Source organism: Hyperolius riggenbachi, chromosome 4 (assembly GCF_040937935.1).
Source record: "Hyperolius riggenbachi isolate aHypRig1 chromosome 4, aHypRig1.pri, whole genome shotgun sequence".
In the NCBI taxonomy this organism is placed as follows: Eukaryota; Metazoa; Chordata; class Amphibia; order Anura; family Hyperoliidae; genus Hyperolius; species Hyperolius riggenbachi.
In genome coordinates, this window is record NC_090649.1 from 301,789,728 (window position 1) to 301,811,915 (window position 22,188).

Genomic DNA, 22,188 nt, shown 5'->3' on the forward strand with positions numbered 1-22,188 from the left:
GTGTGGCAGACTGGCATTTGGCAGCAGGCAGGAGGGCAGGCAGCGAGACATAGTAGGCCCTGGTACCTAGCGGTGGTACCAGGGCCGTAAATACACAGCATGAGGTTCCAGACAGCGGTCGTGAAGCCCACATTGTGTCCAATACACAATTGGGACAGCACAGTTTTCAACCCGGACACCTCTAAAATAATTACAATTTTTTTTTTCAAATTAATGCAGGCTATGCAGCTATTGTTGAGCGTAATAGCTGGTGGCGCTTGGGCAGCAGCACCTTGTAATGTGTTCCCTGGCAGTGGAGAGGAGACACAGACAGCAGGAGGAAATATAACAGCAGGCAGCGTGAGGAGGATAAGTGTGTGTGGCAGACTGGCATTTGGCAGCAGGCAGGAGAACAAGCAGCGAGACATAGTAGGCCCTGGTACCTAGCGGTGGTACCAGGGCCGTAAATACACAGCATGAGGTTCCAGACAGCGGTCGTGAAGCCCACATTGTGTCCAATACACAATTGGGACAGCACAGTTTTCAACCCGGACACCTCTAAAATAATATTTTTTTTTTCAAATGAATGCAGGCTATGCAGCTATTGTTGAGCGTAATAGCTGGTGGCGCTTGGGCAGCAGCACCTTGTAATGTGTTCCCTGGCAGTGGAGAGGAGACACAGACAGCAGGAGGAAATATAACAGCAGGCAGCGTGAGGAGGATAAGTGTGTGTGGCAGACTGGCATTTGGCAGCAGGCAGGAGGGCAGGCAGCGAGACATAGTAGGCCCTGGGTCCTAGCGGTGGTTCCAGGGCCGTAAATACACAGCATGAGGTTCCAGACAGCGGTCGTGAAGCCCACATTGTGTCCAATACACAATTGGGACAGCACAGTTTTCAATCCGGACACCTCTAAAATAATAACATTTTTTTTTTTTCAAATGAATGCAGCTATTGTTGAGCGTAATAGCTGGTGGCGCATGGGCAGCAGCACCTTGTAATGTGTTCCCTGGCAGTGGAGACACAGACAGCAGGATGAACTATAACAGCAGCAGCAGCAGGTGTATGTGTGTGTGCCAGTCGTCACTTCATGTCCCCCTCTCGCCGACAACAGGGGCCATGAATTCGCCTTCCACCCAAGCCTGGTACATTTTGAGAAACGTCAGTCTGTCCACAGACTTGTGAGACAGACGAGATCACTTCTCAGTGACGACTCCACCGGCTGCACTGAAGCAACGCTCTGACAGTACGCTGGAAGGGGGGCAGGAGAGCACTTCCAGGGCGTACTGCGCAAGCTCGCTCCAGATCGGCAGGTGTATGACCCAATACTCCATGGGATCAACAGGGGCCACGCTGTCAAGCCCGCTGAAGGACCCCATGTAGTCAGCCACCATGCGGGTCAAGCGCTGCCTGTGACTGGAGAAGGATGCTGCTGCAGGCACCTCCTCTCTAGTCCTTGGCAGCTCTACACTCATGTAGAGCTCTTGGGTCAGAGACAGCAGGTCTGTGGTGCACGAGCGCTTGCTGCTGGTGGATGCAGGCACCTGCTGCTGCCTCTGTGCTGGCTGGACAGTGGGGGTGGATGGCTCAGGGAAGGCTTCCTGCAAGCGCTCAACAAGGGACAGCTGCAAATCCCTCATTTGTTGCGCACGGTCTCCTCCTGCAGGCAGGAACTGGCTGAGCTTCCCCTTCAGACGTGGGTCCAGCATCATGCAGATCCAGATGTCCTCCCTCTGCTTCATCTGGATCACCCTTGGGTCCTTTCGCAGGCACCTCAGCATGTGCGCTGCCATTGGGAACAGTCTAGCCACGTCTGTTGGCACATCATCGGCAGCCCCAGAGCCGACATTGCTGTCCTCCTCTGCCTCCTCCACCTCATCCTCTCTCCACCCCCGAACCAGTCCAGCTGCGCTCTGCTGCTCCCCCTCATCAGCAGCAAGGTCAGGGACCTCCACCAACTCCGAGCCCTCCTCCTCAGAGGTGGCCTGTGAAGCTGCCTGCAGCTCCTGCTGGTCCAAGGCTGCCGCTCCCTCTTCCACCAGTGCATACAGGGCCCTGTCCAGCACACACACCAAGGGGACCCACTCGCACACCATTGCATGGTCCCTGCTCACCATGTTGGTGGCCTGCAGGAAGGGTGCCAGGACTGAGCACACCTGCTGCATGAGCCCCCAGTCCTCTGTGGAGATGATGGAGGGGAGGTTGGTGGCAGCACGCCCAGTTGCAGTGAGGGAGGCAACTGTTGCTCGTGCAACGTACTGGCTGACAGCCTGCCTCTGTTCAACCAGATGCTTCAACATCGCCAGGGTGGAGTTCCAGCGAGTTGGAACATCGAGCATGAGCCGGTGCTGTGGCAGGTGCAGCTCCTTCTGCACCTCTTCCAGGCTCGCCACGGCTGCAGGCGAGTGCCGGAGGTGATGCACAACCTTCCTTGCCGCCTCAAGGAGTCGGTCCATCCCCTGGTAGGTCCGCAGGAACTTTTGGACTACCAGGTTCAGGACGTGCGCCAGGCAGGGGATGTGGGTCAGGTCTCCCCTGCTGATAGCAGCAACCAGGTTTGCCCCATTGTTGGACACCACCTCTCCAACTCTGAGGCCTCTGGGGGTCAGCCAATTCCTCTCCTGCTTTTGGAGTTTGGCCAGGACATGGTTCGCCGTCAGTTTGGTCTTCCCCAGGCTGACCAATTCCAGCAGCGCTTGGCAGTGGCGGGGCTTCACGCTGCTGCTGAGGCGGGGGGTTTGGGCTGGCGTGGCGGAGGATGGAAGCGGATCAGAGGAACCTGCTGCTGTTCCGCTGACCCTGCATGGTGGCACTACCCACTGCGTTGTTGCTGCTGCTGCTGCTCTGACAGTGCCCGATGCTGCTCCACCCTCCTCACCCCCTTCCACCAAGCTGACCCAATGCGCGGTGAAGGACAGATAGCGGCCTGTCCCAAACCGGCTGCTCCACGAGTCCATGGTGACGTGGACCCGTTGACCCACCGCGTGCTCCAGCCCTCTCCCGACATTGGCCATCACAGAGAGGTGAAGTGCAGGGATGGCCGTGCGTGCAAAATAATGTCGGCTGGAGATTGGCCAATCGGGGGCTGCACACATCAGGAGCGCACGCATGTCGCTCCCCTCCTGCACAAGGGAATAAGGCAGGAGTTGGGAGCACATGGCCCGTGCCAGCAAGCTGTTCAGCTGACGCACGCGACGGCTGCTGGGAGGCAGAACCCTGACCACCCCCTGGAAGGTGTCGCTGAGCAGGGTCTGGCGAGCTCTTTTGCTGGCACGGGAAGCAGTGGAGGGAGCAGAGGAGGCCACTGAGGACTGGCTGCCAGAACAGGCCTCAGTGTCGGCGGAAGGAGTTGCAGAGGGAGGAGGAGCAGTGCGTTGCTGACGCACTCCTGCTGCCGGCGGCTTCGCAGTGGTGGCGGGTCTGCCACTGCCACTGCCAGCTTCCTTCAACTTCACGAACTCCTCATGCTCGTGAAAGTGTTTGCCTGCAAGGTGGTTGACCAGAGAGGTGGTGCCAAACGAAGAGGGCTCCTTCCCTCTGCTGAGCTGCTTGCGGCACTGGTTGCAGGTGGCATACTTGCACTCCAAATATGGAAGGGTGAAAAAATTCCATATTGGGGAGGTGAAGTTGCCCCTTCGGCTGGAAGGTTCTGCTGCCGCTGCTCTCCCTGTGGTGGTTGGGAGGGGGGGGGGGGGGGTTTCTTGGTGCGGCTGGTGGTGGCACTGGCAGAACTCGTCTCCTGATCAGCACGCTGTTTGGCCTGCATACCACGCCCACTTGTGATCCTGCCCATGCCTGCGATGCTGATCCTTCTAGCAAGGCCCGCAGACGCATCCTCCTCCTTCTCCTCCTCGGAGCTGATGACATCCCCACTCCTAGGACCTGGCAACCAGTCTTTGTCCTTCACAATGTCATCATTATCCTCCCCCTCCACAAACAATTCCTGCTGGGATACCCCAAACTCCCCTTCTGCATGCATGGGCGGATGGACAGTCACCACTGTCTGACTGTCCAAAGCATCATCCCCCAAAGTGCCCATCAGCATTTCTTCCTTCTCCATTGCCAATTCTGCCGCAACAGCACTCCATAGCCCCGCTGTGCTTGGGGATAAGAATGTGCTGAGTGATAGGGTGCTGGTGTCGCCTGCTGGGGCTGGAGAACTGCACTCCTCCTCCTGCTCCCCAGGCAGTGCTGGGCGGCTGCTGCTGCTCTTGCGAACAGGAGTGGTGGCGGGGGTGGAGGACTCGGTTCCAGAGCTAATGGTGGCCTGCTCATCCACCATCAGTTCCACCACAGCGTCTGCGTCCTTCTCCTCAATAGAACGGCTACGACCTGGCGGTGGGAGGAACAACTGGGCCACACGCTGCTGCTGCTGCTGTGTCTCTGCAGCGTGACTCCCAGCTGTTGGGCTGCCAAGGCGTCCACGGCCAGTGGCTAATGGCGGAATAGCCACTGGTGCAGATGCAGAACTGCGCATGGTGGTGGTGGCGCGGCTGCCACGCCCACGACCTCCTCTCTTGGCGATGCCCTTGCTGCCCTTGCTGCCCCTGCCCAGACCGCGGCTGCCAGTGCCAGACATTGTATATTTTTAATATTATACAAATGAAAAAAAAACCTTATGTATGTAAAGGCGGGTGGGACAAGTGGGGTACTTTAATGGGGTGGGACTGGTGGTGGTGGGTGTGTGAGGTGACGGACAGGTGTACTTTACAGCAGAGATCGGTGTAGCGCTAACGAGAGAGTGCGCACTGCGCACACAAAGACCCTAGCTGACGCTGACTGACGGTGTCAGACTACAGTACAATTCAGCTAAGACACAATAGAAGTAGTGATATATAAACAATAGGAGGACGGGTGTAGCACTAACTGGAGGGTGCTGACAGCGCAGATGTGCACTGCGCACACAAAGACCCTAGCTGACGCTGACTGATGGTGTCAGACTACAGTACAATTCAGCTAAGACACAATAGAAGTAGTGATATATAAACAATAGGAGGACGGGTGTAGCACTAACTGGAGGGTGCTGACAGCGCAGATGTGCACTGCGCACACAAAGACCCTAGCTGACGCTGACTGACGGTGTCAGACTACAGTACAATTCAGCTAAGACACAATAGAAGTAGTATATATAAACAATAGAAGGACGGGTGTAGCACTAACTGGAGGGTGCTGACAGCGCAGATGTGCACTGCACACACAAAGACCCTAGCTGACGCTGACTGACGGTGTCAGACTACAGTACAATTCAGCTAAGACACAATAGAAGTAGTATATATATAAACAATAGGAGGACGGGTGTAGCACTAACTAGAGGGTGCGTGCGCACGCACACTAAGACCCTAGCTGACGCTGACTGACGGTCCCTAAACACAGACTAGAGTACAGTGAGTGAGTACACACAGTACTACTAGTACTAACTAAACAATAGAAGAATCGAGCTAAATAGTAGAACAGGTGTGACTAGATTATTGAGAGGCAGATACAGCCGGACAGGTATAGCAGTAAAGCTGGGCCTTGCTAACTACAAAATAGTACAATATTCTATCTAACACAGAAGTAGTAGTACAGGAGTAGAGAAGGACAGGTGAGAGCACAGGTAAGGTAGAGACTAGAGCACAGAGCAGGGCAGGCACAGGGCCTAGCTGCTGGCTGCAGGCCTGCAGCAGCACCAGTGACAGTCTCCCTCCCTAGTCCCTAATCACACTAACTAAACTGCCTAAAATACAATCTATCTACAATACAAAGCAATACAGTTGAATATCAAGTGTTGGAGTGTAAAAACGCTAGGTTTAGAGCAATGGAAATGCACTTGCACACAGACAAAAAGCACTGGAGCAGTTCTCTCAGTACTATCAGTCAGTAAGTCGCAAGCAGGACGAGTGAGGCAAGATGGCGTCCGCTATTTATAGAGGGGGGCTTGGCCAGGCTCCCCCTCTGTGATTGGCTGCAGTCAGAGGGCTGGGAGCCCTCTGATTCGCTTGTGAGGATTCGAGGTGACGTCTGGCGTGACGCTATCCGAGCTCGTGATGCTATCCGAGCTCGGATAGCTAGGATATCTCCGGATAGCTGCTTGCTATCCGGGTGCGCTCGGATAGCACAGCCCGGATAGCTAATACTATTCGAGTTCGGTATTCGAGCTTGAATAGTGAAAAAGAGCTAGGATTATCTGAGTACCTCGGATATCCTAGCTCTGATGAGCACCACTGTTTATGTGGGACCAAAAAGAGGTTACTGGAATTGGTTTAACCACTTGAGGACCTAGGGCTTTCTACCCCTTAAGGACCGGCCACTTTTTTTTCCATTCAGACCACTGCAGCTTTCACGGTTTATTGCTCGCTCATACAACCTACCACCTAAATAAATTTTGGCTCCTTTTCTTGTCACTAATAAAGCTTTCTTTTGGTGCTATTTGATTGCTCCTGCGATTTTTACTTTTTATTATATTCATCAAAAAAGACATGAATTTTGGCAAAAAAATGATTTTTTTAACTTTCTGTGCTGACAGTTTTCAAATAAAGTAAAATTTCTGTATACATGCAGCGCGAACAATGTGGACAAACATGTTTTTGATTAAAAAAAAACCATTCAGTGTATATTTATTGGTTTGGGTAAAAGTTATAGCGTTTACAAACTATGGTGCAAAAAGTGAATTTTCCCATTTTCAAGCATCTATGACTTTTCTGACCCCCTGTCATGTTTCGTGAGGGGCTAGAATTCCAGGATAGTATAAATACCCCCCAAATGACCCCATTTTGGAAAGAAGACATCCCAAAGTATTCACTGAGAGGCATAGTGAGTTCATAGAAGATATTATATTTTTTGTCACAAGTAAGCGGAAAATGACACTTTGTGAAAAAAAAAAAAAAAGTTTCCATTTCTTCTAACTTGCGACAAAAAAAATGAAATCTGCCACGGACTCACCATGCCCCTCTCTGAATACCTTGAAGGGTCTACTTTCCAAAATGGGGTCATTTGTGGGGTGTGTTTACTGTCCTGACATTTTGGGGGGTGCTAAATTGTAAGCACCCCTGTAAAGCCTAAAGGTGCTCATTGGACTTTGGACCCCTTAGCGCAGTTAGGCTGCAAAAAAGTGCCACACATGTGGTATTGCCGTACTCAGGAGAAGTAGTATAATGTGTTTTGGGGTGTATTTTTACACATACCCATGCTGGGTGGGAGAAATATCTCTGTAAATGACAATTTGTTAATTTTTTTTACACACAATTGTCCATTTACAGAGATCTTTCTCCCACTCAGCATGGGTATGTGTAAAAATACACCCCAAAACACATTATACTACTTCTCCTGAGTACGGCGGTACCACATGTGTCGCACTTTTTTGCACCCTAACTGCGCTAAAGGGCCCAAAGTCCAATGAGTACCTTTAGGATTTCACAGGTCATTTTGAGAAATTTCGTTTCAAGACTACTTCTCACGGTTTAGGGCCCCTAAAATGCCAGGGCAGTATAGGAACCCCACAAATTACCCCATTTTAGAAAGAAGACACCCCAAGGTATTCCGTTAGGAGTATGGTGAGTTCATAGAAGATTTTATTTTTTGTCACAAGTTAGCGGAAAATGACACTTTGTGAAAAAACACAATTAAAATCAATTTCCGCTAACTTGTGACAAAAAATAAAATCTTCTATGAACTCGCCATACTACTAACGGAATACCTTGGGGTGTCTTCTTTCTAAAATGGGGTCATTTGTGGGGTTCCTATACTGCCCTGGCATTTTAGGGGCCCTAAATCCTAAAGGTACTCATTGGACTTTGGGCCCTTTAGCGCAATTAGGGTGCAAAAAAGTGCCACACATGTGGTATCACCGTACTTGGGAGAAGTAGTACAATGTGTTTTGGGGTGTATTTTTACACATACCCAGGCTGGGTGGGAGAAACACCTCTGTAAATGACAATCTTTTGATTTTTTTACACACAATTGTCCATTTACAGCGGTATTTCTCCCACCCAGCATGGGTATGTGTAAAAATACACCCCAAAACACATTGTACTACTTCTCCCGAGTACGGCGATACCACATGTGTGGCACTTTTTTGCACCCTAACTGCGCTAAAGGGCCCAAAGTCCAATGAGTACCTTTAGGATTTCACAGGTCATTTTTGTTTCAAGACTACTCCTCACGGTTTAGGGCCCCTAAAATGCCAGGGCAGTATAGGAACTCCACTAATGACCCCATTTTAGAAAGAAGACACCCCAAGGTATTCCGTTAGGAGTATGGTGAGTTCATAGAAGTTTTTATTTTTTTGTCACAAGTTAGCGGAAATTGATTTTAATTTTTTTTTTTCACAAAGTGTCATTTTCCGCTAACTTGTGACAAAAAATAAAATCTTCTATGAACTCACCATACTCCTAACGGAATACGTTTGGGTGTCTTCTTTCTAGAATGGGGTCATTTGTGGGGTTCCTATACTGCCCTGGCATTTTAGGGGCCCTAAACCGTGAGGAGTAGTCTTGAAACAAAAATGACCTGTGAAATCCTAAAGGTACTCATTGGACTTTGGGCCCCTTAGCGCAGTTAGGCTGCAAAAAAGTGCCAATCATGTGGTATCGCCGTACTCGGGAGATGTAGTATAATGTGTTTTGGGGTGTATTTTTACACATACCCATGCTGGGTGAGAGAAATACCTCTGTAAATGACAATTGTTTGATTTTTTTTACACACAATTGTCCATTTACAGAGAGATTTCTCCCACCCAGCATGGGTATGTGTAAAAATACACCCCAAAACACATTATACTACTTCTCCTGAGTACGGCGATACCACATGTGTGACACTTTTTTGCAGCCCAGGTGCGCTAAGGAGCCCAACGTCCTAATCACAGGTCATTTTGAGGCATTTGTTTTCTAGACTACTCCTCACGGTTTAGGGCCCCTAAAATGCCAGGGCAGTATAGGAACCCCACAAGTGACCCCATTTTAGAAAAAAGACACTCCAAGGTATTCCGTTAGGTGTATGGCGAGTTCATAGAAGATTTTATTTTTTTGTCACAAGTTAGTGAAAAATGACACTTTGTGAAAAAAAAACAAAAATCAATTTCCGCTAACTTTTGACAAAAAATAAAATCTTCTATGAACTCGTCATACACCTAACAGAATACATTGGGGTGTCTTGTTTCTAAAATGGGGTCCGTTTCTGGGGTTCCTATACCGCCCTGGCATTTTACGGGCCCAAAACCGTGAGTAGTCTGGAAACCAAATGTCTCAAAATGACTGTTCAGGGGTATAAGCATCTGCAAATTTTGATGACAGGTGGTCTATGAGGGAGCGAATTTTGTGGAACCGGTCATATGCAGGGTGGCCTTTTAGATGACAGGTTGTATTGGGCCTGATCTGATGGATAGGAGTGCTAGGGGGGTGACAGGAGGTGATTGATGGGTGTCTCAGGGGGTGGTTAGAGGGGAAAATAGATGCAATCAATGCACTGGGGAGGTGATCGGAAGGGGGTCTGAGGGGGATCCGAGGGTTTGGCCGAGTGATCAGGAGCCCACACGGGGCAAATTAGGGCCTGATCTGATGGGTAGGTGTGCTAGGGGGTGACAGGAGGTGATTGATGGGTGTCTCAAGGTGTGATTAGAGGGGGGAATAGATGCAAGCAATGCACTGGCGAGGTGATCAGGGCTGGGGCCTGAGGGCATTCTGAGGGTGTGGGCGGGTGATTGAGTGCCCTAGGGGCAGATAGGGGTCTAATCTGATAGGTAGCAGTGACAGGGGGTGATTGATGGGTAATTAGTGGGTGTTTAGGGTGGAGAACAGATATAAACACTGCCCTTGGGAGGTGATCTGACGTCGGATCTGTGGGCGAACTATTGGTGTGGGTGGGTGATCAGATTGCCCGCAAGGGGCAGGTGACAGGGGGTGATTGATGGGTGGCAGTGCCAGGGGGTGATTGATAGGTGGCAGTGACAGGGGGTGATTGATGGGTGATTGACAGGTGATTGACAGGTGATCAGTGGGTTATTACAGGGAAGAACAGATGTAACTAATGCACTGGCGAATTGATAAGGGGGGGGGGGGGGTCTGAGGGCAATCTGAGCGTGTAGGCGGGTGATTTGGTGCCCGCAAGGGGCAGATTAGGGTCTGATCTGATGGGTAACAGTGACAGGTGGTGATAGGGGGTGATTGATGGGTGATTGATGGGTAATTAGTGGGTGTTTAGAGGAGAGAATAGATGTAAACACTGCGCTTGGGTGGTGATCTAATGTCGGATCTGCGGGCGATCTATTGGTGTGGGTGGGTGATCAGATTGCCCGCAAGGGGCAGGTTAGGGGCTGATTGATGGGTGGCAGTGACAGGGGGTGATTGATGGGTGGCAGTGACAGGGGGTGATTGATGGGTGATTGACAGGTGATCAGTGGGTTATTACAGGGAAGGACAGATGTAAATAATGCCCTGGCGAATTGATAAGGGGGGGGTCTGAGGGCAATCTGAGCGTGTAGGCGGGTGATTGGGTGCCCGCAAGGGGCAGATTAGGGTCTGATCTGATGGGTAACAGTGACAGGTGGTGATAGGGGGTGATTGATGGGTAATTAGTGGGTGTTTAGAGGAGAGAATAGATGTAAACACTGAGTTTGGGTGGTGATCTGATGTCGGATGTGCGGGCGATCTATTGGTGTGAGTGGGTGATCAGATTGCCCGCAAGGGGCAGGTTAGGGGCTGATTGATGGGTGGCAGTGACAGGGGGTGATTGATGGGTGGCAGTGACAGGGGGTGATTGATGGGTGATTGACAGGTGATCAGTGGGTTATTACAGGGAAGAACAGATGTAAATATTGCACTGGCGAATTGATAAGGGGGGGTCTGAGGGCAATCTGAGCATGTAGGCGGGTGATTGGGTGCCCGCAAGGGGCAGATTAGGGTCTGATCTGATGGGTAACAGTGACAGGTGGTGATAGGGGGTGATTGATGGGTGATTGATGGGTAATTAGTGGGTGTTTAGAGGAGAGAATAGATGTAAGCACTGCGTTTGGGTGGTGATCTGATGTCGGATCTGCGGGCGATCTATTGGTGTGGGTGGGTGATCAGATTGCCCGCAAGGGGCAGGTTAGGGGCTGATTGATGGGTGGCAGTGACAGGGGGTGATTGATGGGTGATTGACAGGTGATTGACAGGTGATTGACAGGTGATCAGGGGGGATAGATGCATACAGTACACAGGGGGGGGGTCTGGGGGGGGTCTGGAGAGAATCTGAGGGGTGGGGGGGGTGATCAGGAGGGGGCAGTGGGCAGGGGGGGAGATAAAAAAAAAATAGCGTTGACAGATAGTGACAGGGAGTGATTGATGGGTGATTAGGGGGGTGATTGGGTGCAAACAGGGGTCTGGGGGGTGGGCAGGGGGGGGGTCTGATGGGTGCTGTGGGCGATCTGGGGCAGGGGGGGAGAAATCATTGTGCTTGGGTGCAGACTAGGGTGGCTGCAGCCTGCCCTGGTGGTCCCTCGGACACTGGGACCACCAGGGCAGGAGGCAGCCTGTATAATACACTTTGTAAACATTACAAAGTGTATTATACACTTTGTATGCGGCGATCGCGGGGTTAACATCCCGCCGGCGCTTCCGTATAGCCGGCGGGATGTTGCGGCGGGCGAACGGTGACAGGCGCCGGCGGAGGATCGCGTCACGGATGACGCGATCGCTCCGCCCATGCCCTTAGAAGGACCGCCGCCTCTGTGGGTGAGCCGGTCCTTCAGGGCTCCACTTCCCGGCCGCCTCTGTGCGTTAGGCGGTCGGGAAGTGGTTAAGGGGCACTATAGCAAAACATTGTAAAATTTAAAATATATGTGCAAACATAAACAAATAAGAAGTACATTTCTTCCAGAGTAAAATAGGCCATAAATTACTTTTTTCCTATTGCTGTCACTTAGAGTAGGTAGTAGAAATCTGACAGAAGTGACAGGTTTTGGACTAGTACATCTCTTCATAGGGGATTCTCATCAAGGCTTTTATTCTTTATAAAGATATTCCCTAAAAAGGATTTAAACAATGATGCTGGCCAGCTTCCCTGCTTGCTACACAGTTTTTTGGCAGTTGGACAGAGCAACAGCCATTCACTAAGCACTTTTGAAAATAAATAAATCCCTGAAAATCCCCCCAGGAAGAGATGGACTAGTCCAAAACCTGTCACTTCTGTCAGATTTCTACTACCTACTGTAAGTGACAGCAACGTAGGAGAAAATAAATTTATGGCTCATTTTACTCTGCGAAACATTTTTCGCCATAGTGCCCCTTTAAGGGACAATGTAATTCAACTTAACCAGTTCCAGTAACCAAAGGTTACTGGAATTGGTTTAGTCGAAATATTATTTTGAATAGTGTCTGTAAATAAATGCACTTACAGTACGTATAGGAAAACCAGGGGGAAGAGAGATTTGTAAGTATGAATTAGAAGCTTGGGGTTGAAAAAGAGGCATTTGATTGGTCCATTTTCAAGCTGCATAAATTTGTATAAAAATCAGCAGAAAATCTGCATCAACGCAGAATTATTTGAATTTCATTGCTAGGGATGAGTAACACTGTATTTTTAACATTTTCATTAATTAAAACTCAGAGGAGGGAGGGAGCTCAAGTTTGCAAATCCAGGTTAAATGGATCAGCTACTAGAAGATTTGATTTGTCAATAAGAATAGTAAAAACTATTATGCTTTGATTGTAATTTAACCATACTGATACTTACCTATGGAGAGGTAAGTTTCTGGATCCTAGTGATCCTATCCGTGATCTTATGCTGGATCCTACCCCCTCTTAGTCCCCTCATTCCGCGCTGTTCCCGGTGAAAGTTACGCTGCTTTCTTGAGCCCTCGTAAAGGTTTTGGGGGCACTCGTGTCAAGACGAGCAGCTTCATACTGTGCATGTGCGAGTGCAGACTTGAGCGTGCTAGCGCAGTATGGAGCCGTCCGTCATTGGGAGCGCTCGAGACACAAGGACTCCCAAAGCCTTCTGAGGAATTACAGAGGTGTACTCAACCAGTTGGTCCTAGACAACACTCTCACTATGAAAACGTATCACTACTTGTTAATAAAGCAAACTTCTTTAGTTAATTAACACTTAAAATACTGATCGATGTGTGGTGATAAGTTTTTACTTATTATCACCAGTATGATCTTAGTGAATTGAGGTCAATGTGCCCAGGGGTTTCAAAGTATCAATCCAGGAGCAAAAATCAAGATTACGATAATTACTGCACAAGTGAGTGCAGTGCTGGGGAAGTTGAAGAATAAGAGATACAGTGTGAAATATCCTAGGTTGTGGTCTGAGAGGGGAAATTGGAAAGTTATTCAAGCTTGAAAGAGAGCAGAGAGAAGTAAAAACAAAGTCCAAAGTGTGGCCATCTTTGTGGGCGGAGATTCTGGACCACTGAAAGAGTTCAAATGAGAAAGGGAGTAATGAAGTTTAAGCTACATTCTCACAGACATGGTGCAGTGTGTTGCATCAGACAATACAATCGCATAGCAAACTCGATGCTATTCTATTGTACTGGTACATTCATACCAGCGTATTAGCAGTGTGTTGTGACAAATCTGTTGGAGTAATGCGAGGCATGCTGTGTGGTACCGGACAACATGAGCGTTTACAGTTGCAGTGAAGCATGCTTTTCATGAACTAAGATAGCAGAGATCACCTGTCAAGACTAAAGATGTCACCACCTGGTGATAAATTTCACAATGTAAATCAGGGAGAGATTTTACAATATGCAAACACTGACTAAATAATTTATAGATTAATACTGTAAAAAAATATGCAATGTTATTTTGTATGTTATTTTCACTACAGTTCCTCTTTAAGGTGCCATTAATGATACAGTCTTGATTGAACAATCTTACAATTTTTATATAATATGAGGGAGTACCTAAAGTCTCCATGCAAAGTATATTCACTCTGTTTACCCTCCTACTACCATATTTTTTTGGACTGTAAGATGCACCGGACCACGAGACACACCTAGGTTTAGAGTACAAAATAAAGAAAAAAAAATACTAAACCTGGTGCTTCCATGGATCAATGGCGTCTTATGGAGCTTTACATAGGTCAGTTAAGTGCAAATTGCAACCTGCAGACAGTGTTAGTAGCAATAGGCAATGTAATAGTCTGGATAGTTGTCCCTGATATTTATCAATGAAGCTTAGTCCCATTCCAGCATAGCATAGTGGCACCAAGCCACAGGATTTCACTGAAAGTGCATTAAAGCCAAAGTATACAAAACAGCCCACATTGTCAATCTGCAGTTCCTAGAGCATTGTTATCACAGCACAGGTGCACAGTTCCAACTGCTGTGACACTCAACATCCTCAGGGCCAGATTAACTTGTAGAGAGTGATCCCTTTCCTGCAGACCTATGCGTGATGGTGGTAGTGACTAGTGAGCTACCGTCTATGTGAAGGCTGTCTGGCTGCATCCTGGTCTGCATAGTGTTCTAGCTAAGTCACAGGCCACTTACCGTTAAACCAGGAAGTGCGGCCACACGTGCGTCCCAGCTAAGACTCTCATGGGCCACACATGCGTCCCAGCTCTCACAGACCACTCGCCGCTCAGACTAGGAAGTGCGGCTAAACGTGGGAAGTGGGTCCATGCAGAGCTCCGTCCACCAAATGAGGAAGTCTCTCTCCAAGACACCACTTGATCGCCAGGTATGGCCCCAGTCCTATGATCTTTCCTCCACTCGAGAGACATGCTATCTGTCAGGCCAGCAGGTTGCGGCGTCACCTGGCCACTGCTGACCCTGATGCTATCTGCCCAGTCCAATCACAAGCCAGCAGCCAATCCGATATTTAACTCCACCCACTCCAGTCTGCCACTCCACCAACAAATGTACTAAAGGCTCTTCAGGCGGGACATCCAGGCGTCCATCCAGCCAATCAGCTTCCTCCAAATACAAATGAATCCTATCACAGATGCTGAGGTCATGCATGTGTATATGTGTGAGTCCAGCATCTGTGATAAGCTGCACCCGTATTTGGAGGAAGCTGATTGGCTGGATGGTCGCCTGGATGTCCCGCTTGAAGAGCATTCGGTACCCATGCTGGTGGAGCAGCAGACTAGAGTGGGTGGAGTTACATATTGGATTGACTGCTGGCTTGTGATTGGGCTGGGCAGACAGCAATCATGGCCAGCAGTGGCAGATTTACAATGAATGAGGCGGGAGATGAGTTTGGGGGAGAGTGGGAGCTATGCAGTGGATAGCATGGAGGACTCAAGTCGCCAGCCAAAGATGGATGAATTGCCACTGGACATGTAAGAGCTTTTGTGGGAGGGCATCTGGCACACCTTTGGACCATAAGTCGCACCAACGTTTTCCCCCCACTTTTGGGGAGAAAAAGTGTGTCTTATGGTCAGAAAAATACGGTATATAGATTTGCCAAGATTGTACAATAAAGATGGTATCATTAGTGGGCACGTTTAGAGGAATGCTGTCAATTCTGCAACTGCACTCATACAATCACCTGTTCACATATGTCTCCACAAGTAGGAGTAGGAGTCAGAGTAATTTTGGGTACCTGGAGTCGGAGTCGGTGGTTTCATAAACTGAGGAGTCGGAAGATTTTTGTACCGACTCCACAGCCCTGTCCACAATTGCCACTATGATTTGATATGACACAGGTTATGGTAAAAACTAAACACTTAATGGCAGATTATTTTTAATAAATCCAGACAGTGGCGTAGCTAAGGAGCTGTGGGCCCCGATGCAAGTTTTACATTGGGGCCCCCAAGCACTCTATATATAACAATTGATACGGCACACAAAAACCTGCCAATGGCAACTACAGTGTCAGAGGTGCAAGAAGGGCATGGGGAACAGTTTGTTAATGATTACTACTATTCAAAGTATCTATAGAAGTGATTATTATGAGCACAGGACCAATAGAGAGCTAATACTGTAGTTGAGGGAGGGCCCCTCGGGGCCTCTCTGGCCCAAGGGCCCCGATGCGGTCGCTACCTCTGCACCTCCTATTGCTACGCCACTGAATCCAGAGTAAATTTGTATAATCACCAAAGATCCCCTCTGGAGATGCCTCGAGAACTCTGGACATACCTTAGTAAATCAGACCCTCAATGCACTTGGCAAATTTTTATATATTTATTTTTAGCAGACGTTTTATAGTTACTCATTACGTTTCAAGTATTAACTAATGTAATTTTTGGCAAATCTTAAATGTCAGCTGAATTAGAAAATGACGATTTTTCTTTTTGGGCCGCATCTGTGTTTTATTAGGACTTGCACTTCTTTTGAATGATGTTCTTTTTCACATTTTGAATTCATGCATTTCTTTGTGTTTGTAAGGAATCTGTGTCCACTTCTATGGAAAGAAATTCTTCCTGTTTATTTATGGATGTTCGAATCCCACCAAGCCAAAGCCAGAAATGTCAATATTACCGTGATCATCCGACTCTGAAATTTGGATTTCTCTTTCCTCCAAGTAAATACACTGTTCTTCATATTCACTGGACTGTTTATATTTTCAAGTAAAAGCCCTTAATAACTTTGCTTCTGTCAAACTGATATAATGTGGTGGATTCATTAAGAGTTGAAAACCATATAGTCCATAGCAGATTTATTAGTGCTGGAACTGCTGCTTTAGCAGCTCAAAGGAAACCTGAGACGGGCTATAAGGCCTTGTTCACATTATAAATCGCAAGTGCTGAGCGATTTATTGAGCTTTTTTAAGCGCCTTTCCCTGTGCTCTATGCTTAGAAAAGCACTTTTGTAAGCGCTTTTGCGGAGCGACTTGTTTTTTCACTTCCTGACGTCAGTCAGGAGGTGAACTATTTGACCCAGAAATTAATAAATACAATGTATTTATTCATAAAAGCGCTTTACAATTTCCCTATGCCTTCCATTGAGCCAAAGCACTCAGAAAATGGTACATGTAGCGCGTTTGTGATTTCAAAGAAATCGAAGCGTTCACATGTGAACACTCTCATAGGAAAACATTGCCCAAGCACTTTTAGGGCAATTTCTAAAATCGCCAGTGCTTTAAAAAAAAAAAAAAAAAAGGGAAATGCTCATAGTGTGAATGAGCCCTAATGCAATATTTATATTTACCTGGGGCTTCCTCTAACCCCATGTGGTTCATGGCCCATTCCTCCTCGGCCACTCCGTTGTCCCATGGTCACCTCAGGTAATTTGGGCCATTGAGCTCTTCTGTGACACAACCACACAAGCGCCCTCTGTCTCCCTCCCATGGCAGGGATTGTTTTGCGCCTGCGCAGTAGTACTGTACAGGCGCAGAATGCTCCCAGTCAGGGCATGACTGGGCCACGCATGCGCAGAACAGTACGACTTGCCACAACTGCCCGAACTACCGGAAGTTAGCACGGGGCAATGGAGTGGCCATATGGGACAGTGATGGAATCCACGGATCACAAGAAGTTGAAGAAAGCCCCAGGTAAGTATAAATACTACACTTTACCCCATCTCAGGTAAACTTTAATGAGTTGAGTGTTGACAAGACATTCAGCTTAAAGCACACTTCTGGTTTAACTAAAATATCAAGATATACACTAATGCTGATAAGTTAAAACTATCTGGCATGCCATATCTGTAATAATCTGCAAAGGAGTCCCGAATTAGCAGGATTTCGGCATGTAGCTTGACCCCTTGTCCAGAAAGGCCCCGCTGTTTCTTTATATCACATAGACAAAGGCTGCTGCCATTTTTGGCAGAAAATGCTTATCCAGGACTCTGGTGAAGATAATTAAAGAGACAGTGTGCCAAGTAGTTGTAAATTACCCACATTAGCATATTTTTTGTTATTTAAGTTACACCAGAGGTACGCTTTAACCAGTTCCGGATGGCGGTGATTGTAAGCTATGCCCTGTTTTGATCTCATAATACCTGCCAGGGCATAGATTTCTTCTAACCGCCGCCGCGCATTGTTGCCGCTCCCGCCGATCGTGTCGCTCTTTATCCACCGCAGCTCACTTGCCCTGCCATCTGTATGACCGCAAAGCCCTGTGGGGGATTTCATTGCCTCCTGACCCTGTCGATCAATGTAAGCAACTCCCATTGGCTTACATTGATCACATGGTCAGGAGCCAGTGAAAGCGGCTCCTGACCAGCTTACAGAGCTCTGCCTTCATAGGAGACTGCAGAGTGGGTGGCCTGAGGTTCCCAGCATGAGGCATGGATGGCGGGTATGTGTGGCGATTTGTCAGTGTCTGGCATTTTCTGGTACCAGCGGTCTCTTGTCCTAAAGGGGGCAAAGACAGCTGGTACTTAAAGAGAACCAGAGACGAAGAGCCCTCATGTATTTTACCATATATATCAGTGGGGACATTGGAGAAAACACCTACCCTGCTCTCTGTTTTATTCTTCACTGCTCAGCCTGCTTCTAATCAGCCCTGATAATTAATCCCTGACTGAGCATTCAGTCTGACTTTGCTCAGGAATCATCATAGCGGAGTCTGTCTTCTCTGATGTCTTTTCAAGCCAAAGCCTGCCCCCTTGTGGCTCTGCTATAATCACTCCGCTATAATGATTCCTGAGCAAAGCCAGACTGAATGCTCACTCAGGGATTTTATCAGGGCTGATAAGAACCAGGTTGAGCAGTGAAGAATGAAACCGAGAGCAGTGTAGGTGTTTTATCTAATGTTCCCACAGATATATATGGTAAAATGTACTGAGCGCGCTCAAGATGGCAGCCTCTCCTTTTACCTGCTCCACACCTTGTCTCGGCTCTGGGAAGCATTAATCACATATATGCACAGAAGGAACAAAAATACTTACAGATTCTGCACCATGAACTCTCTGGCTACAACTGGAACCTTCTGGGAAACATGGAAGTTTATGGATGGCTAAGTTACAAGCTGGATTGTACTCACCATGAAAGTCATGTGTAGCTGACCTTGGTTTTGGAGTCCTGCATGGGATTGGGAAGCTGATAATCCACACAAACAAACAAACAAAAGCCTTCTCTACTCCTACAAGGACACACAATGGAATAGGATTTCTCCACCTGGATACTCATGAGGTCCACAGCTTCAAACAAGCAAACACAATAAAAAGCATGTCCAGGAAACACAGCAAGCAGATCTCCTACCTTCCCAAGTCTTCTTCCCAAGGTAAGGGAATTCATCCTCCTTCCTCAAACAGCAGTAATATCCTTCAGCTGGCAATCCGTTTTTGCAGACTGTACAAATACTTGAAATGCATTCAGAGGCTGAAATTATATTGACTCCATTGCCTTTCTAAGTAAACCTTAGTAGGCCCCATGCTTCTGCATATCAATGGACTTTTCACACCTCTTGTAGCAGATTCTGAAGGCCAGCATTTGCTTTTGTCTACCCCCCACTGATAAACAACAACAATCAAAGGAAGAGCTTACTTAACCCATTCCTTCACAAAGAGCAATGTTAATCTATACAGCCAGCTTCTTACTATCTCTCAGGCCATTGAGAGCTGCATCTCACATTGGAAAAAAAACAAGCTAATTTGCTGCAATCTCTAGGGATTTTAAATAAAACGCACAGAGATAAAAAAGGCGGCCAGGCCCATAAAAAGTGCCACACTCAGTCTCAGTCCAACTTCAGGGACCCAGGCCCATTCAAGGGAAAGAACTTTCCAGCGATCTCCAGTGATGTTTACTGGAAATCAGAGGCTGAAAGTAGCAGAAGTTACCATGTCCCTAGTCAGAGATGCAGTAACACCCCGGCAGTGAACCCAGTCGCCATTGCTAAGCCCCATGCAGTCACTGCATTGCTCTGCAATGCCCGCTCTATAAACAATAAGACAGCCATTATTGCGGACCTTATTAAGACATGCGATTTTTCATGCATCACTGAAACCTGGATTGATGCCAATGCGGGCCCCACACTGGAAGCAACCATCCCATACAATTACTCAGTCCTAAGTGAGGGAAGACGAGACCGCAGAGGAGGGGGTGTAGCAATTTGTGGCAAAACAACTCTGCAGCTCAGGGCCCTGAATGTTGGCTCAACAAAGTCTTTTGAATGTATAGGTGCCCAGATCTCAGCTGGTAAAGGCTTCAAAATTTTAGTGGTTTATCGTCCCCCCGGAGATGCTGACCCATTCCTACAGGAATTCTCAGAACTTCTGGCAATGCTAACTCTGTCTTATCCGAGATGGATCATCCTTGGTGACTTCAACGTCCGGGCTGATAACACTCAATCACAAGATGCAAATGAACTAATAAATCTCATGGGTGGACTAGGCTTCACACAAGTTGTAAAATCAGCTACCCACAGAGGAGGGCATACGCTAGACTTACTGTTCCACCTCGGAATGGACATTAGTAACATAACAGTAACCCCAGTGGTGTGGTCAGACCATCACATAATACAGTTTACTATTGAACATCACCCTATCAAGCAGCTCCCTAAAGAAACAATCAAAACCTGTCCCCTGAGTAAATTAACACCGGAGAGGATAACTGCCAACCTGGATTTTACAAATCTGCTCCACAGCCAAATGGACCCAAACACTCTAGTAACCCAGTACAACACCACGATATATGAAACACTTGACAGTATTGCCCCATGGCGCACCAAATCAGCAACCAAAAAGCAGAAAGCTAATTGGTTTGACAAAACCATCATGGATCTAAAAAAGAAAGGGCGCAGACTAGAAAGACAGTGGCGTAAATCAGGGACTGAGGAGCACAAATCTAGCCTAGTCCAACACCTCAGACAATACCAACAAGCAATAACCAAGAAAAAATCAGACTTTATCTCGCACAAAATATCTACAGCCAACAACAGAGCTGCTCAACTCTTCCACACAGTGGAATCACTCTGCAATCCTTCCTGCCTAAAAGCCCCAACCACATACTCCAGGGAAAGGTGTGAAGAATTCTCTGCCTTCTTCACAAACAAGGTGTCTACCATCCGTGCCAGCATTACACCAACTACATCAATTGACCACTGGACGTTGCATATGCCTACTACCGTACCACCATGGCAAGTCTTTGACACTCTGAGTGTAGAAGATTTTGGAATTCTCATTCAAAGTCTCCGCCCCACTACCTGCGACCTTGATCCTGGTCCAACTGGATCCTTAATGCAGTGCCCAGAGCTGATCAGGCCAGCACTTCACAAAATCACTCAGTGCTCCTTGCAAAGTGGTCTTTTCCCAGAAGAACTAAAGAAAGCAATCATAAAACCCCCCCTGAAGAAACCATTACTAGATCCTGATTCTGTAACCAACTACAGACCTGTGACGAACTTACCATTCCTATCAAAAGTTATCGAGAAAGCAGTCGCCAACCAGCTAGAAGCCAGGCTTACAGATAACAACATATTTGATACTTTTCAGTCAGGATTCAGGAAAAGGCACAGCACTGAAACAGCATTAGTCCGAGTAATGAATGATCTACTTACTGCAAGGGACAAGGGTGATTGCTCAATTCTGATTCTTCTTGACTTGTCAGCAGCATTTGATACTGTGGATCATGAAATTCTTATCCAGCGACTGAAGAATTACTGTGGCCTAAGGGGTACTGTTCTTAGATGGTTTCAGACCTTCCTATCTGGCAGGACACAGCAAGTATGTCTGGGCACACACTACTCTAATCCAGTGCCACTTGCCTATGGAGTTCCACAGGGTTCTGTACTATCACCATTATATGCTCCCACTGGGCAAAATAATCCAGAACTATGGCCTAGGATACCATTGTTATGCAGATGACACACAACTGTATCTGTCCTTCAAGCCTGGCACCCAAGACCCATCAGCATCCATAAATGCGTGTCTAGTGGATTTACAAAATTGGATGAACACCAGCTGGCTGAGGCTGAACTCTGACAAAACAGAGGTGTTGGTGGTAGGTGGTCCACACATGATGGATAAAGTTCAAAACGCTCACCACCTCAAACTAGCAATTGGGGGAGATACTGTACAGTATAAAGACTCTGTGCGAAACCTTGGGGTGATCCTGGATGGAAATCTAAAACTCAGACAGCAGGTATCAGCTGTCGTCAAGTCTTCCTTCTTCCATCTAAGAAATATAGCGAAAATCAAACACCTTATCCCAGCTGAAGACCTACCTGCCCTGGTTCACGCATTTGTATCCTCCCGCCTAGACTACTGCAACGCCCTGTTCATCGGATCTACAGATAAGGCTCTGCGCCCCTTACAGCTAGTACAGAATGCTGCAGCCAGACTCCTAGCCAATGCCCCCCGCAGCTCACACATCACCCCAGTACTGCAAACTCTTCACTGGTTGCCAGTAAAATGGAGAATCAAT

General features: G+C 47.9%; 1 protein-coding gene across 1 annotated transcript in view; it reads left to right on the forward strand.

The window, feature by feature from the left end:
• ENPP1 (ectonucleotide pyrophosphatase/phosphodiesterase 1) overlaps positions 1-22,188 on the forward strand; it is a 208,465-nt gene that overhangs the window by 174,360 nt on the left and 11,917 nt on the right. The window contains exon 21 of the mRNA XM_068231575.1: positions 16,269-16,404. Within this exon, the coding sequence (XP_068087676.1) occupies positions 16,269-16,404 (136 nt within the window). The remainder of the gene's footprint in view (positions 1-16,268; positions 16,405-22,188) is intronic.